The sequence below is a fragment of the Megalops cyprinoides genome, chromosome 5 (assembly GCF_013368585.1).
Source record: "Megalops cyprinoides isolate fMegCyp1 chromosome 5, fMegCyp1.pri, whole genome shotgun sequence".
NCBI classification, from domain to species: Eukaryota; Metazoa; Chordata; class Actinopteri; order Elopiformes; family Megalopidae; genus Megalops; species Megalops cyprinoides.
In genome coordinates, this window is record NC_050587.1 from 27635750 (window position 1) to 27653706 (window position 17957).

At 41.9% G+C, this 17957-nt stretch overlaps 1 protein-coding gene across 2 annotated transcripts in view; it reads left to right on the forward strand.

Annotated features, from left to right (window-relative positions):
- Positions 1-17957, forward strand: part of tnksa (tankyrase, TRF1-interacting ankyrin-related ADP-ribose polymerase a) — a 111782-nt gene that overhangs the window by 10870 nt on the left and 82955 nt on the right. For both annotated transcript variants that reach the window (XM_036528289.1, XM_036528290.1), the window contains exon 3: positions 13368-13463. In XM_036528289.1, the coding sequence (XP_036384182.1) occupies positions 13368-13463 (96 nt within the window). The remainder of the gene's footprint in view (positions 1-13367; positions 13464-17957) is intronic.

The following is a 17957-nucleotide window of genomic DNA, read 5'->3' on the forward strand; positions in this document are numbered from 1 at the left end:
ATATAAACTATGCAGCAGAATATAAACTCATATTGTTCCGAAAATCAATACAGAAATCATAATGTAAGCTTGACCAGGAATGAAAAAAGACAAGACTGGGTAATAAAAATGCATGTGGAAATCATACAGACAATGTTGCTGCCATGGCAGAAACTAAATAAGGTTATAACAAGATTATACGATCGGAAATATGATAACATTTGGACAGAAGCAATTCAACTTGCATTCCATTTTAAAGAAAACATGATAATGATGAAAACCCACGGCAGAACAATGTCAGAATGACATGCAGAAACAAATGCAGCGAAAAATAAGAGATGGCCAAGCCTTACAATAATGATCAAATAAATACAATTTTATGCAAGTTTAGATTCTAATGCAGATTGCAGTTGCGGTTCAACATTTGTTTGGTGGATTAGGATGGAGGCAAAATATGATTGTGCCCAAATAAATCTAATTTAGGTCACATTATGAATGCGTGTCCATGCTGTGTGTGTTTGTAGCTTGTGCACGAAAGGAGTATGAGAACCCCTTTTCGATGAATCTCCCCAGGCCTTTCTACGACATCCTTACACCTGGCCGAACTCCCCGACACTCGAGCACGTCCAGTGGGACTCCTTCTCCCGCCTTGCCACCTTCCCCCACTGATAGAGGGATCTGTGCGCTAAGGTCGAAATAGATGAATGGGTCTGCATCGGAGCATTGTGGAGCACGCTCACGTCAGAATGATAGCCCCGTCAAAGAACTGCTCCGTGTCAGGCTGATCTCCGTTAGCAGTGACTCTGGCCAGCTCGGGCTCCCTGCTTCGGAAGGAGGGACCGACGGGTGCACTTTTCCGAACCCCTAACCTCACCCCCGCGAGATGCAGCGGTGCGTAGAGCCTCACGACTCTGGCTCTTTTTCCTTACGCACCAAAAGCCAGTATTAGCATGCGGCTCGGCGCATGAATATGCTGATCGATGTTCCCTTTCCCTTTTTGTGCGTTTTGTTGTGAAGTTACATGCTCGAAGAGGTGCAGCTCATTTCAATTTTAAACGAGCTCCACGCCAGACTAGAAAGCACGTGGTCTCGCTTGTGGCTAATGAACTGTACACGACTGTGGGTGGTGTTCAGAGATTATGGCTTGCTCGCTGCGCTGGGTAGGTGCTGTTCTGCTCCAGCACGGACCCGGCCATTCAGATGAGTGACACATTATCATTTTGACACGGTCAAAAAGAGACCTACTGGCAGCTGCAAACAGTATAGAAGTTTTTTGAAATCATTAGGAAGTTGGGTGGGGCTGTGTTTGCCTCACGTTACGGCATTTCAATGTAACGCCACTTAGTGTCATTTAAAAATTAGTTGACCAGCGAGGCTAATTTGAGCAGCCTTGGGGAGTACCTCAGAGTTTCTTCTTCTAGTGCTGGCTTACTGCAGCACACACAGTGGCGATACCTCCTGTGCCTCTCTTATTACAAGAAACAAATTTGTCCACTTTGTACTTGGTAATGGTTTTAGAATTACCTCTGACTACTGTGTAACAAGGTGCAAATGAGCTTGCCACTGCTGAGAAAATGACGCTCCGTTCTACCGCAGAAATCGAATGTGTCCTTTAGGCCTTGGGAATAGGGCAGTTAAGCATCTTTTGTGTTCGGTCCAAAATATACACACAGGGGACATGCCAGTAATTGAATAGAGCTACATTCATTTAGCAGATAAGGCTATCTAGGCCTACATGGGATGCTGATGAGAGTTATGTTAATAAATATTGCGTACTGCATACCCAATTTACTCAACTCCGAGTTATTCCATATTTAAGTAGCAAAATATGCATACGCCTTTAAACAAAAAGCCACCCTGAATTCAATCTATGATAAGAAGCAATATGAGCAAATAAAATGTTTGTTGCTCAAATCATTATGAAGCGGTATGTGTAGAATAATACCGAATAAAAGGGCCTTGTTCTTGGCATGTTCTCAGAGGCAAGCCTTAGCTAGGCTTAGCAAACAATGGTAAACAATGGTGAAATGCATTTTGATTTGTTTTTTTTACAATTTTGAAATAAACTATTGTGTTGTACTAATAATATAATTATGGCTAATTTATTAATTTACTTGTTGTCCATCTATGTTTAACATAGGGTGGCTGGAATGCTTTCAGTTATTTATATATTTTATTAAACTGTGATTAATTCTAGAATGACTGCTGAAATGAGTATAGCATGAACAGTTCTGAGACTGAAGTTTAAATGTCTTTGATTACTGAACTAATATGTTTATAAAATCATTTGACTGACCGTTGTGAAGACTGACACGTGGGAAGAAGGCTTAACTACTGTACCGTTGTAACATGAATGGTAACAAGAGAAATGGAGACCTAGAATGTTTTATTGGTGGTTTCTTTTTTGTTATAATAGGAAAGCTGATTATGGAAATTTTTAGATTCACCATCATTCATTATAACACCTATTCAGATGTTATGTAAGCTATAACTCCATATATGAATGAGCATAACAGAGTCGTGACATTTTTTTCCCCAGTTGGAATGCTTGATGCAACATCAGGAGAATTTGTGTTTGTGTCTTTTTTTTTTTACACAAAGTAATGGTTTGTTTTAACATTGAAGCTAGCTCCTTCATGTAATGTCATGATATCATGTAAGAACACATGATATCATAAATGTTAAATGAATCTTCAAAGGTCATTAGTGATTAACAGTCCGAATAGTTTGGACCAAATGCATCCAAGTACTTAATTATTGCAAATTTTCCACAGTGATTTTGAAAAATAACCTCAGTACAAGTACCTCTAGCTAAATAGAAAAATAAAAGCCGCTGGATCTGCCAGTCTTTAAACCCACACACTCAGCGGAGTGTTAGGGTTTCCAGATTATGGCAAGGGGTTCTATTTTTATCAAGCAACGCTCAATCATCCTTTTGACTGGCGACGCAGGGGGAGTTCTCAGTTCTGGGTTGAAGTTGATGCCGTCTCAAACGACAGAACAATCCGGTTAGGAAAAACACTGCAGCCGTTATCAGTTCGCAGCAGTTTCCACCGCATTATATTGCATTATTTCTGTTACAGTTCATATTCTTCCTCGTTTGTCATTGTCTCCTTTTTAGACATCTTGTGTCAATTTTGAGATGAGTGGGTTGAAGGGAGGGGGGTGTAAAAGGAAAGAGTAAAAGAGAAAGGGAGAAGGGAGAGGGGGTTGATATGGGCACTCTTTTCTTTTTGGCACCGGTCTACATTAGGCAGAGCGAGAAGAGAGAGTTAATGTGCTTAAGTCCTCTTTGGGAAATCCTTTTATTCGTGGCCGTGGAATAGGATGTGGGTGTTGGGTGGAAGTGAGATCTCTGTGCCTGTAGAAGCGCGGCTACATCTCCCCCTCTGTTCGATCATTTTCACACACAGTGTCAGCCATTGTTCAGTGCTCAGAGTGATGGAACGGAATTTAAAAACCCTCCAGCACAGGTAGCTAACCGGTGAATACAGCCGTGAGCAGGGATATCAGAGATGCTGGTCTTGGATGGCAGATGTAATGAACTTAAACTGCCTCAAACTCTGCTGCTAAAACTGACGTGCTGCCTTCCACAGTAAATTGAATAAAGCCTGACCATGAATTCCTTAGCTACCCCTTTTTAAAGTGCATCTTAAAGGAAGGTATTCTTGAATTTGAAATAGATGTTTTTAAACAAGTCAAAAGAATACCTTGCACTCCCTAGTGTCATGTTTTTATGATTACTTTGAATGACTGTCGAAGGACTATTTTTGACCCACCTCAATCCCTCTTACAATACAGCAGTGGCCTACATCCAAACCCAGTTTGAAAACCGCTGAACTGGAGTAATCAAATATATTGACTACTGCCAAAGTCACTGTATAATAGTACTGTCTCAGAACTGAATTTAAACTGGAATAGAGATGTTCATTCTGTACATGTTATTTTTTTAATACTGCCTTTATGAGACTCGTTCTTTCATGTTCCTTGCCTTTTTGCCATCCCATAATCATGGTCCAACCGATAAATTGGGTGATGAACAGTTTATTTATACTTGAAAGAAAACTCTGGTCAAAAATAACACATTCTATATGATTTATAATGTGTGTCACGTACTAACATGCATAATTAAACATCCTGAACTGTGTCCTGTAAGCCTAGACTGACCGCCCCCCCCCCCCCCCCCCCCATCTCCTCCAGCTGATGACTCAACCCAGCCTTAGAACCAGAGCTTTTCATTAGAGTGAATGGAGACATACAAAACCCTGTGGGGGGACAGGCTGATTTCTTTCCACAAATAGTCCTTTTATCACATGAAGTGAAACACTCCCCCCGCCCCCTAACTAAACAAAAAGACTATCCCAAAAATAAAAAAAAATAAAAAAAACTCAGTTCATGAGTTCTTACCTTGAAACTAGATAATATTGGAGGATTTTTGTGATTTTTGCTTTTTCATAAAAGTTATGCAAAGTGTCGTTTCTCTTCTGTTTGGGTGCTGAAATTGTGATTGAAATGAAATGACTTGTCTATGGAGATTAAGCCGGTTCCAGGCAAAAGCCCTCAAATATATCCTCTCTGGTGTCACTGAATCCTTATCAGTCCAGTTTTCCTGTGCAATTAATTCCTCATGAATTAATAAATGTGTTGATGTCTTTAAGCATATTACCATTTTTTTTTTGCTGTGGAAATACAATTTAGGGGGAGTTCCTTCTTGTTATTGGTTTAGAAGACTTACTAAGTGCAACTTGGAAAAACAGCTTATAACTTCAAGCTAACAACATAGAGAATCAACATAGTACAAAATAAAAAAAAAATCATATCAGACATCATAAACTATAAAAACTGCAGCAGATACTACACTTGTGTATGTGCAACATAATACTGTACATTGGAAACAAACAAGCAAGAAGGTATCTCAATGGTGAGAATCCTTAGCCCACTTACCTCTTTCCTCAGTTCAGTAATACTCAGACTGAAACCAAAGCAATAATTTTCCAGCCATTGTAGTCACATTCACCTACTTTTATGGAGGGAGTCCTAGGCTAAGCGCTTCTGCTACACAATATAGCTTGTGGATTATTGCCCAATTACGAGTACAGACGGAGTGCAGAGGCTAAATACTTCCTGTCTGGTTGCATTCACCTTATGCTAATTTGGATTTGGTACACTTCAGCCCACAAGTGGGGGTCCTCCACATAAACATGCAGAAATGCAGTGGTGTTAGTGGCCATTCTACGTTCCCAGAACCATTCAGCGGCACCTTGGTGGGCCCTTCAAATGTGCCTACTTCATGGTGGCAAATTAACCCTTTACACAATTTAATACTGAAAAGAGCCAAAATAAAAAAAAAATTAAAATTAAGACAGACTCCACTGAAATTTTCCCTCATTGAATTTGTCAAAATATTAGATTCTGTATATTAAAAAGTTACCGCTTGGGTCTTTGTTGTCCGAAATCCCGGTGTCCAGGTGTTGAATGCTTAGATATTGGAAAGAGAGACTGGAGTGAGAGCATAAGAGGAATGGAGGGAGTGGTGGACGCATGCCGGCGAGCAGACACAAAACCGCTGAAATGCACATTTTCCTCACTGTACGTTTGATTTATTACTTTCTCTTTAGTAGTTTAGTTTGTACAGAGAATCGGTGAGGAGTTGTCAAATATTTTTTTTACTTTTGATTTAGATGTTGAAAAAGCATTCTTGCTTGTTCCCAAAATAAACGACAGTCTGCAGACTGTCCCATCTGGTTTCCCATCTGATCACTCCTGAGCCAGTGCATGGGTGGTGTATGGCATGGGTTTCTGATTTTAAACAGGCCCTAGGTCATATAATGCTAGCGTAACTAGCCTTGCTGAGAATTAAAATTGTCTTTCACCATGAGATATATGTACCATACCTGGGTGGTTAAATGAAAATGAAAAAAACTGCATGTAGTCTTTCAACCAAAGTTCTGAATATAGACAGACATTGCTGATAAAGAGGCAGTTTGACTAAATGAAATGTATAATGTACACCATCCATACTGTTGCCAGGGTAAATGTCCACTTTGCAGATACATTGTAACCGTTGGCGGTGAGTGGTGGGCTACAGTGGAACCGCTAGAAAAACGCTGTGTCTAGCATAGCAGCTGAGGACGGCGAATTCGCAGCTTGGATTGCGTCAAGCGGAGAGCGCAGATGTTGTTTACCCACAACAGCGAGTTGTCACGTTGCCTCATTTGTATTCAACCTAAGTACTGGCTATACCTTCACCTGATGGGGTGGTCTTTGTGCACCTTCAGAACACCAGTGCCCCGCCCTGTTTGTGAGGACATATTCCACCTGCCTTCTGAAATCTGTGTTCAATGCCATTTGTATACATTTTTCCAGTATTAAGGAATACTGACCCCAGTGTGTTTACCAGAATATTCCCAAATGGCTCATCAGATTAAAATGCACAATTTTTATTGACGTCCGTCTTTAAAAATTCTGAACTGGCATTTGGCAGCTTTCACTCACTTCTATAGAACCAATCAGCCCTAGGTCCTGGACATGGACATGTCTCAAGCCAGTTCATTGAATATGCGATTAATTTGTTCAATTTCACTGAAAATGAGTTAAGTTGTATCTGTTTTGTCGTTCTTTAATTGAGAAGTTAGATCACTTGTGTTGACCCTGCAAAAAGATGCTTTGTTGCTCTTAGAAGAGTGTTCCATTCTTTTCCACTCAGCGTGATTCCTCTATCTGTTCCCCTCTGTGAGATTGTGGAAGGAATGAGAGCTCTGTGATTGCTAGTTTTTCTGGGCAGAATCTATCACCTCTGATCAGAGTTGCAGTTTCTGTAGTGGTGGTGGGTGTGTGAAGGGGGTAGGGCTTGGGGGGGGGTGGGTGGGGGGGTGGACGACAATAGAGGACTCTGATGGCAGGAGTAGGCACGCTGGGATGTGTGTCTGGCACATAATGGCAATCTCCTGATATGATATCATTGCCACTGAAGGGTCCTTGGTCCAGGCACCGGCCTGTTACATGCTGAACGTTGTATCTTGTGTTTTTTTTTTTTGATAAACCAAAAAAGCAGATTTTAAGCCTTGTTGAGCATTTTATTAAGAGAAGACCGATGTTCAAAATTGAAGTTGAAAATTCAGTCTTAATGAATATACAGTGCATAATAAAATCCATGTTCAGTGCTGTAAAATGCTTAATGGTACAGCCTCTGTATTGCAGAACACAGGATAGTGTGGTGTAATCCCTCTTTTAGAGAAGCCATTTCGCTGTCGTCCGCTGTGGTTTAATGCATTCCAATATGTGGGAAGTGCATGTTTATTTATCGGTTGGATGTTTGATTTTATTTCTTTTTCAAGGGAAGACACAATTTCTGAGTGTGCAAGAGAAAATCACAGTTTGCTCTTAACAGCAGTAGCAAATGCAGACGATGGTCATATTAATGCAACTAAGATTATTGTTTTGTTCTCTGTAATATTTAAATTCACCCTGAAAGTAAATCCTGCTGAATTTGAATTTCATGTGTATGATATCAGACTTGAGTAAAGCTCAACCCTCATTAAGCAGCTATTTTCTTCATTAATTAGACCAATTCCTTATCACAACCAAGCAATGAATTACGTCTTACCTAGCTATAGGGCATATATTTTCCGTAAAAGAGAATTATGTAGCCTCACACATGTTTCTGCCTGTAGCCTATAGCCCTGTCTTTCCCAAGTGTGTGCTTTCAGCCGCCCACCATGTCTGATGTTATCATCAAAGCTGAAGGAGGTCCGCTAACGTGTTATGAGTCCAAACGGCACAGACGCACACTGCAGCAACTCATGGGTGAAATGTAACATTGTCAGCAGCTGTATACATATCTTAAAAATGAACTCTGTGCTGGACCCTGGGAGAGGGACAGAGATGGACACCCTGTTGGGACAGAAACCTGCGGAGGACTGTCACAAGGCCATCATCAGGATTCACAGATCAATTCAGGCTCCAGGAATAGCAGGCGGTAGAGAACAAACAAAATATAAATCTTTCTCTTTTTTTGTCATGAATCACCTTCCTGGGGTGTCTTTCTGCTTAAAGCCTAGAACCTCTTTGAAGCTCACAATACGCAATTAAAATCTGCTGTGGGCGTTGTTGACGTAGGGCCAGTGTGTAAAGAGCGCCACTGACCGGAGCATATAGTCTTTATACATTGTGCAACAGAGTGGCATCTGGTTATGTGGGAAAAGTTAAAAATTCTCCCTGACAAGTTTTTGAAGTGTACTGCGCCATTATGCAGTCCAAGGATTTCCAGCACTTACAATTGGTCTGCCAAAAACTGAAGTATGAGAACTGCTGCCATAAAATCTCACAACCTTGTTGATCCTCTGTGAAGAACTCTTTCAGGGTTCTAGAGCTACAGTGAATTGTGAGCAGTCACAATTGTTATTTTTTTTAGTTGCACAAAAGGTTTCATTGGTAACCATTGCGAGGAAAACAGTGGGGATTGGGTGCATCTTGAGTTTAAACACTTAATATCTCATTCCTGGCATCATTTCTTCTGACTCCCATGTTAGAAGTTGGTTATTACAATAAAATGTTTAAGAATTTAATGCTTGATAGTATCAAATTGCTGGGGGCGTGTGCTAATAAGAACACATACAAGTGTTAATGTACTGTCCGGTATTGGATTTGTGTGTCCATAAAACTATTTTATAATAAAGACATTTAACTATGTACATTGCTTTGACATTACTCCTTTCTAATATGTCCTCATGTCTCATATTTCACTTAACTGGCCTTAACTTCTGGGCCAGTCGTGTTTCATAGTTAAATGTCTTTACTATAAAATGACTGACTTGCATAAAGGAATATTTCACAGCAAACCAAACAATCACAGGGTGCTGTAGTACCTTTCAGGAGGTGGCAGAGGAGTGTTACTTTATGGACAGATAAGTTTGCTAATTAGATTGCAGCTCCAGAACTCTGAGATTTACTGAATTCAATTTTTATCATGATGCTCCGCTATCCTAGAATATTGCTACGGAAACGCTGACCTGCTATGCCTTTTTGCTTACCCCACCAATATTTTTCTTTTGGATGATTAATTATTGTTTATGTACCATGTAAAGAAGACATCTGTTAATAGTGTATGATGAATATTTTAAACAAATAGAATAGGTAAATATTACTATCAGTGATTTTTTTATGTCACAAACATTCACTTCTTTGTATGTAAATGTAGCTGTTTGCCATATCTCCTGCCTTGTCTCCGTTAATGGTGTGTAAACTATTTCACCAAATTAATTAAGGTGACTGTGCCCAAGGCTTCTTGAGTACTTGAGCACATGGTCACTTAGATTAATGGTAAATTATCCTTTCCTCATTGCCTGTGTTTTTTACAAACACATTTTGTTTATACTTTTATGCAGCCTACTATTTGCTTGTGTTGACACATCACACTCCCTCCTACACAATATTTTATTTGGTTTTCCTTGATAAATACAAAAATGTGATGCTTTAGGAGCGTAGCTAATGATTCCTCCCTGTTCAGTATTTATGTTCAATATTGTGTGTCCACTGTCAATTCCTGTGTCGTGTCTTAAAATGCAGTGTACAGATCATAACAAACATGCTGGAAATAGTTTATCCTCTCATTTTGCAGACTTTCCTTATATCCTTAGAACGAACTGTCACTTGGGGACTGCATGACCTGATTAATGTATAAACCAGTTAGTAAGTTTTTCTGTATATTGATAATTAGTTGAAATGGGTCAGGAGATGTTACGTGAGCAAAACGTGGTTTAGCAAACTAGCGTTTTCTAGAAGAAGTTAAGCATTTTAAAGCATAATTAATGGAACGTGACATATCCAGCTAGACTCTGAAGTGGTCAGGGCATGCGAATGCCTACCATTCCGTGTTCTTTTCCTGTGTCTGAAGATTGGTGCACACAGCAATATGTCTCTACATAGAAGTTGTTTGTGCCATGGTTTCTCCCTAATTGAAACCAATGAGTACAGCTTAAAATGAAATGGGAGACCAGTTAGCTGTCTTAATTTCAAATTTCTGACTTGTTTTGACTTCATGTGAGCTTGCAGGCCCATTCACAGAACACCCAAATATAACTTAATGAAAGGTCCAGTGTGGACGTCAGATTTGTTGATGTAAGACAGTGTTTTTCTGTGGTCAACAGACCTGATGAAAGAATGTCATCACATCTTAAAGTATCTTACATATTCAGTCAGACATTTTGTGCTGTTCGTAACCTTTAATCAACGTGCAGCCACGTAGCAATCAAAAGTTGGAAATATCAAAATATTTTGATGATTGGTTTAGCTTTAAGGTCTTATCTCACATGTATCATGACATGAAGGACTATTTTATATCCAAATTCCATTCTTAGAATTTTGTAAGATGACTGTGTCTTGTAGTCATTTTGAATGTCATCCAGGTACCCCGGGGTGGAAGTTACATTTGAGGAAGTGTACTTCAATTTCTAATAAAAAAAAAAAAAGCTTATGTGATTGTTTGGTATTGAACGTGCACACATGTCGGTATGTTTATCTTGACATCAATACTTACAGCCATGTGTTTCCCGGGGATTGTGAAATTCAGGCATGAATCAATAATGCAATAAAGAAAGGTCAGGAAAGCCACAGAGCTGAGCAGTTATGCAGTGGCATGATGCTGCTTCTTTGTGCTGTTTTCCTGCAGCAGTCGCTTGCGGCGTGTGCGTGTGAGATGAGCGTGCCTCTCAGCCTCCTTCGCCAGGTGTCGGCTCTGGCCCGCGAAGACCTCTCCGTCTCTGCTCCGCTGCCTCCGCGTTACATGACAGGCTGGAGTAATTTAGCCCAGTCCGGCCCGATGTGGAGTGACCCGAATCGCCGATGCCGCCCCGTGGCCCCAGATGAAGTCTGTCTCGCGGTGCTCGCCTGCGCCTCATGCCATCTCCTTGTTTTTAAGCTCATTCTATTGTCAGGGTCCAGTGGTTGAAAAGAAAAAAAATCGATCGGCTCCGAAAAAGGTTTTCCAGTGGTTGTCTGGCTAACGAAGCTGCAGAGGTTCCGATTTGTGCAGGTCAGCCCCAGTGAAGCGTTAGGGTTGGTGAAAAGTCACCAAACGAGGGTGACTGGTTTCATTTTTGGTCGTCCCCACCGCCCCCTCCCCCTCCTGCTTGTCTGTCTTCATGCTGCTTTCCTTGTCAGGAGGAAATTAGCTTTACATCAGCTGTGAATCTGTCTCCCCTGGATCATTGGCTTCACTCATCGGTGGTGTCAGGGATCACCCACGTCACCCCTCCCCACCACCCTGCGTTCCCAAACACTCTTACTGCAAAAATAACAGAGGAGTTGCTGTCTGCTCAGGGATGCATTAACCTCTGGAACCTGTGCCCCCCCTTAGGGCGGCTTTGATTAATCTCTTCTTTTAATGCCAGATAATAATTACAGCAGTCTGCTTCTCACATACCAACATCTAATTAGTCTGTGACCAGGCCCCTGTGCTTGTGCGCATGCTGCTGTGACCAGCTGCTGTGCTCCGGGGGCACCTGCGTTCTGGAGCCGAGCAAGAGGCTTGGCCGCGCTCGCCAGCTCCCGTCCTCTCTCTCCCCACTCGCCGGAGCTCCGCCGGCTCGCTTTTGTATTCCGAGCACTCCGTCTCCCATTTGTTGTTTGTGCATGCATGTTAGCGCGCTGCCTTCAGAAAACCATGGGAACGGGAGGAGCGCCCGGGCTGGAGGGGATGACTGGGCGAGAGAGAGAGAGAGAGAGAGAGAGTGAGGCAGCTCCAGAACGATGTCGCTTGACATCTGATAGATAGGCAAGCTGTCAGAGGCGCCCCTTCGAATTTTAATCACCCCATCACTGTCGTGGGCTTTACGCGGTCTCCTCTGTGCCGGCAGGGAGTGTGTGCACTGCTCTGGCACAGTTGCATCCAAGTACAGGTTCTGTTGTTTTTTCTTTTTTTTTTAATGTCTTTCAGAGGACTGTAATTTGCAAAGAAGCGGCAACCATCTGTGAAGGAAAGCTTGAATAATCCAGTGCTTAATTTTACATCGTATGTAAGCGTACTCCTTCTGAGCGCTTTCGCCCTCAGTCACAGCCCCGTAATAAACAAGACACGACTTTTTAATGAAAAGCTGCCTTAGGGATAAAAAAAAAAGTGCTGGGATTGTTGTCCTCACCTGTCCACGAGGAGTTGAACATTTATAGGATGTTTGTGTGTGGGGTAGTGTGTGTGAGTGTGGAGAGGGATGACAGCGGGCAGCTGAGTTCTGAAAACAGCAGTGGGCGACACCCACATATCCCAAACAAAGAATGTGGAACAGTCACTAGAGAGCACGGTGTCTTTCACTGGACGAGCTCGTGGGTGTTTGGAAAGAGTGAATGAGGTGTGCTGCCCTTTGGCCGCCCAAGCGCTTCAATAACTCTCTCAGTGAGCACGTCTCTCTGAGTCCACATCTTTCTGTGTTTATCTGTCTGTGTATTTTTTTTTTCCCCCTGTGAGCGCGCGTGTGTGTATGTGTGTGTATGTGTATGTGTGTGTGTGTGTGTGTGTGTGTGTGTGTGTGTGTTGAATACCTCTGCAGCAGTGTGAGCAGCGCATCCCCCTCTCTCCCTCTCCTCTGTCAGAGCGCAGGGCAGCGTCTCCCAGCGTGTTCCTCTGTGTTTCAGCCTATCCGTATTCCCGCCTGGCTCGCAGCCAGCGGAGGCAGCGTGGGGAGAAGGGGCTCTCCTCTTAAAGTTCCAGCAGTTCTCCCCGAAAACACTCCTGGCCCCCAATTGGTGCCACGCATCTGCGCTGAATCAAAGCTCCGGTGATAAGGGGTGGGAGAAAAACAGAACGGAGAGAGGGAGAGAGAGCTCACAAGCGAGAGCAGGAGAGAGCAAACGGGAGTGAAGAGGAGAGCGGTAGAAGGAGGGGGGGGGCAGAGGGACGGGAGATGTGCAAGCTCGTGCGTCGTCGGGGGGGGAGACGAAGAGCGTAGAGACAGTTCGGGGACACTGCCCGCTGGAGGTGCGCCGCTCCTCTGAGCCACCGGCTCGCTGGCTGGGGGAGATTAAAAAGCAGCCCTCTGGAAAGCGCGCTCCCTCTCTCCAGGGAGCAGGAGAGGGAGAGAGAGGGAAAGCAATGAAAAAAAAATGCTTTGATATTCCGCTCTCATACCTGAGATCCAGTCACATGGTCCTGCCTGGAGTCTGACTCCTTTAATAACATGGGATTTTTTTCTCCTCTGTCTTACTGCAGTGTACATTTTTTTGCTGCCCCCCCTTCTCTCCGCCGCTCTTTTCCTCCCCTCTCTTGACGTGCCCGCGTGCGATGTATGTTTATGTCTGCACCATGCCAAGGAGAGCGCTAGCGGCCAGTGGCGGCGGGAGCAGCAGCAGCCTGTGTCTGCCTGAGTTGAGATATTGCTTGTGTTTCCCTTGCACAGTGCTGCTCCAGCATGGGGCCGACCCCAACATCCGCAACACCGACGGCAAGTCCGCCCTGGACCTGGCTGACCCCTCCGCCAAGGCCGTCCTCACCGGTGAGTCCAGCTCAACTTTCCCCCCTCTCTCTCCGTCCCTGAATGTTCTTCCTCTCTCTCGCTCACTCTCTCTTTCTTCCTCTTCTCCCTCCCTCTCTCTCTCTCTCCCCGTCTCACTCCCTCTGGCACTGTCTGTTTCCAAATAGTTCATTTCCACCACCTTCCCCTCCACCCCTCCCCAGTGCCCCTCCCATCCTCTCCTCTGTGTCTTTGAAAGAGTGAATTTATTCATCTTCCTATGGGTGTACGTGTGAATGCTTGTATCATTAATTGTGAATGTGCCGCTGTCTTAGCAGTGCTGCTGCCGTTTTTCTCTCTCTCTCCCTCTCTCTCGCTCGCTCTGTTTTTTTGGACGGCTATCTGAGAATCATACATAATGAGGGCGCACTCATATTCTCGTGTGTTTATCTCCAAACACATTGTTTTCACTTGGTTACATCAGATGCTGACACTCGCCAGCACTTAATAGCAAAGCAGGAGTTGTGAGCGTGTTCCTCAAAATGCCAGTCACTCTCTTAATAATTGCAGCAACTCATTGCAGGGTTAACTTGAGCGTGGAATTGTTAATGCAGCATCACATCTCCGTACATGATGTTGTGATTGTTTCTTACAAATGCGTTCCTTTTATGACCGACACTGTAAATTCAGGAAGTTTTAGCATGACAGTTTTAGAAAGAATTTGGATACCGTATGTATCTGAAACGGTGTACATGTATTGTACAGCACTCTGGACAGATCACCAGCTCAAAGTTCGGATGCAGTGCTAGTCAACAATTCCGGTGAGTGTTCCTGTGTAAGAAAATGGACAGGCTATTGACAAAGTCTGCAGATGATTCTTCCCCTTATTTTTTCGCCACTAGAGAAGTAGAGGGAATACTATGAGCTTGTGTGTATAAATAGGGCTGGGAGGACTTCAGCAGTCACTTGAGTACTCCAGATAATTGTTATATATCGACTTCCCTTATCTGTCTCCGCACTTCAAGCCTGCAGTCAAACTGACCCTGCTGTGCTGGGTTCTCCATAGCCAGAGATGACTTATCTATTGAAATATAGGGATGCCTTGTGATGCTCCTGGAAATAAAAAAACGTGACCATACTATTAAAACGCAAAGCCAGACAGTTGCATAATCATTTTCCCTCTGCAAAGAGAAACGCTGAAATTAAGACAATTGTGACAAAAATGTTTCTGTTCTTGTATGGAACTGTTATTTAGAAAATAAATTTCTTTTTTTGATGGATGTGAGCAGTTAACTAACTGATACAGCATCCTTTTGTTGCATGGAATTTAAGATTAATATTATGAGCTGAGATGAAATGCTGTTGATTAGACACAATTGGAAGATAATCAACATACCTGTGAGGAAATGATTGGTGCTCACAGTTCAGTGGTGGTACATAACAATAAAGTGTACTTTTTCCTGCAGTTTTTTTTTAGATAAATAGGAAAACGGTGAGAACACATCTCATTCTCTCCTTGAAGCACAACTGCTGAGTGTAAGGGATGATGTGGAGGCATGACTGGTAGCACCACTTACACAAATTTTTATAAAATGTACACAGCGCCACTCTCTGAAAGGACTTTTATTTGTTGTACAGTATCAGTAGTGAAAATTAACATGCATCAGAGTGTCTTTGACAGATAAAAGGGTGACCGTGTTAAGATTTAACAAAGACTCATGGGTGATGGGGCTTGTTTTAAAACACAGATGTAATGATTCTAAAACCAAGCAGGGTGACGTTAATTGTGTTTCTCTGTATTCTCAAAAAAATAAATCTGAATTAGTATCTGCTTGGGTGTACTAAGTGTTTATTGAACAGTCATTTTTCTTCTTCTGGGGTAGTCATGACGGGTCAATTTTTCCCCAAAGTGCTGACTTCATAACAGTAGTCAGTGTAGCTTACATAACAGAATTGAAATGTTGTCCCTTCCTCAGCGAGCTCCTCTTATGGGTAGTGTGCTTGGAATATTGGGAGATTTGTATGCTCATAGAGTAGTGTCCTCTGATCCCTGCCCAGTGCTGAGCATTTCAGAGACACCGGGCTGGTGTCCTATCTACAGGTCATGATTGTACGACTGACTATGGCAGATCACAAAAACGGGATAAACCCCAACCCCAACTGACATTTGTAATGTACAGGCTAATCGCAGCCAATGTAGACCTGTAGATCTCAAACAATGGATGCATTGTTTCACGCTGTGATCACACCACTAATTTACGCTTGATTGTGATTTTATTTATTTTTTCTTTTGTCTAGATAGCTTATAGCACTGTCAACATGAATAGTTTACAGCAGGGAAATAAAAATTGAACTGTTTAGTCGTGCTAGTTATGCAGCTCTCCTAGAAGCAGGTTAAACAGGAGAGCAAACTTCTTACAGAAGAGCAAAGTCTCATTTTTCAAAGGGACTATATCGACCAGGGCAGACATATTCACAGTCGCAGTGGCTATCTATTCGGGGGGCTGGGATCAATATGGTTGAGCCATGCTCTTGAGTAAAATATGTGTCTGCATCAATAGTGTTTATGCCCTGTACAATACCACCGCGAGGTTGCCACTTAGAAGGCACAGTGACCTTTTAATGAAGTACACAAAATATGAATACAAAACCCACGTGGGTAGGGAATGGTATAGGTGAAGTGTATACAAAGGGGTATGGCCTTTACTCTTGTGCGCTTGAGCTTTTCACTCTTGACTTATCTAAAGGAAGAAATTTATCTCTTTTTTTCAGTTTTTTTTAAATTGCAGATTAGGTACAGAGGTTCTAGCGGCAGAGAATGGCAACTAGTAGCCTTTTTAGCCTGATGCTCCTGTTGCTTTTAAATTCACTTCTTCGTTTTTAAATCTTTTGTGTGGTTACACACGTAAAGAATCATATTGTGGGATTCTTGAAATACATCATACATTGCATTAATAATTGCCTTTTTTCCCCAGTGACAAAGCAATTATCATGCCAAAGTGTAGTTTCTATTTAAGGATAAAATCTCAACATCCAGACCTACTTTGCACAAAGCCCATTCATATTAATCGTTATCAAAACCACCATTTAACAGTATGGCCAAATTGGAGTGTTGATTGTTTGTTGTTCACAGCCAGTGAAAAGCAGTCTTGGTAAATTTCCCCTGCAGATATACCGACCTGCAAACAATCATTTCCATGATCAAGTAAGTATCTTTTTTAAAGCAGCCACAGTCTTTGGAAAAATGCTAGGACACCCATCTTCTAGGCAGATACAGTAACTGTGAAAGTAACTGCAGTTCATGTTGAAATTGTATAGGGCGACAACCTAGGCTGTCAGTGTATGGACTGGCTACAACATTGCGTCAATAGAATGTGTCATGGCAGCATGCTACTCTCACTTGCTGACATTCCCAGCCATGGTAGTGGTCAAAAAATTGTGCATGTTTATCAGTTAAAGCCAACTTCAATCTTTGTATTTGGATTGTTCTTACAAAATTTGAACATTTGAATCTCAACAAAATCTCCACGACAAAAAAGTCCATAACAAAACTAGTTCCTGTTTGAATTTGATAAGGAAAGCTCTGCCAAGATGTAATCAGTTTTATGAAGTTAGAAAAAATGTGTAAATATTAATTATGTATTGTCTAGGTTAGCCACTATTTTACACACTGTAATTGCAAATAATGATACATTTCAGCGGTTTCGCACTAAGGTGTAAAACTATGAAGGTAGAATCATGCCTTAAATACGAAGAAGTGCAGAGTATGATCTGCACTTGGGAATGGCAAACTCTAAAAGTGAAACATTAATCACAATTGTAATTCACAACTTGCAAAAACAACATTTTGGAGTTTGCAATTGTAACACTCTAAATTTTCTTGAATTATTTGCATTTCAGCATATATTAATTTGCTGCTAGCCAACTGATAATTGAAGCAAAAGTGCAGATTTTTTAAACCTTCACATCTCCACCATCTATCATAGCACCACAGTATAACACACAAAATTTAACTGTTGTGACAGAGCACTTACTACCACTGTGTACCTCCTCAACTGCCTGTTTAAGGATTACCAAATAAGGTGAAAACCACTCCATTCCAGTCTTGTCCAAATTATCTCATTTTCTATTTTATTTCGGTCTGTGGGATTTAACTGATAATGGAAGACCCACGTAGTGTATTTTTTGAGTTGTGTAACGGCATATAGGCTACCAGAATAAAAAAGCAGTAAAGTGGAATATCTTTTATAATTAATACATGATAATATGATGTGCAGTATTTGGTGTAATAGCAGTTTATTAAATTATCTTGTATTGTATATCATTATTTGGTTTAGAACATGCTGTTGTATACATTCCTTGGAAAAATGTGTTAGGTTTTATCTTATGTATTTAGTTGTATGTAGAATATTTCAGGGGAGTAATTGAGGTAAAGTCTAGCATCTGGGGTGGCTTTTATTGAGCTGTTATTTCATGCCCCTGTCTTGGCCAACAAACTTTATGCACACTGCTTGATTAAAGATTATATTGAGCTAT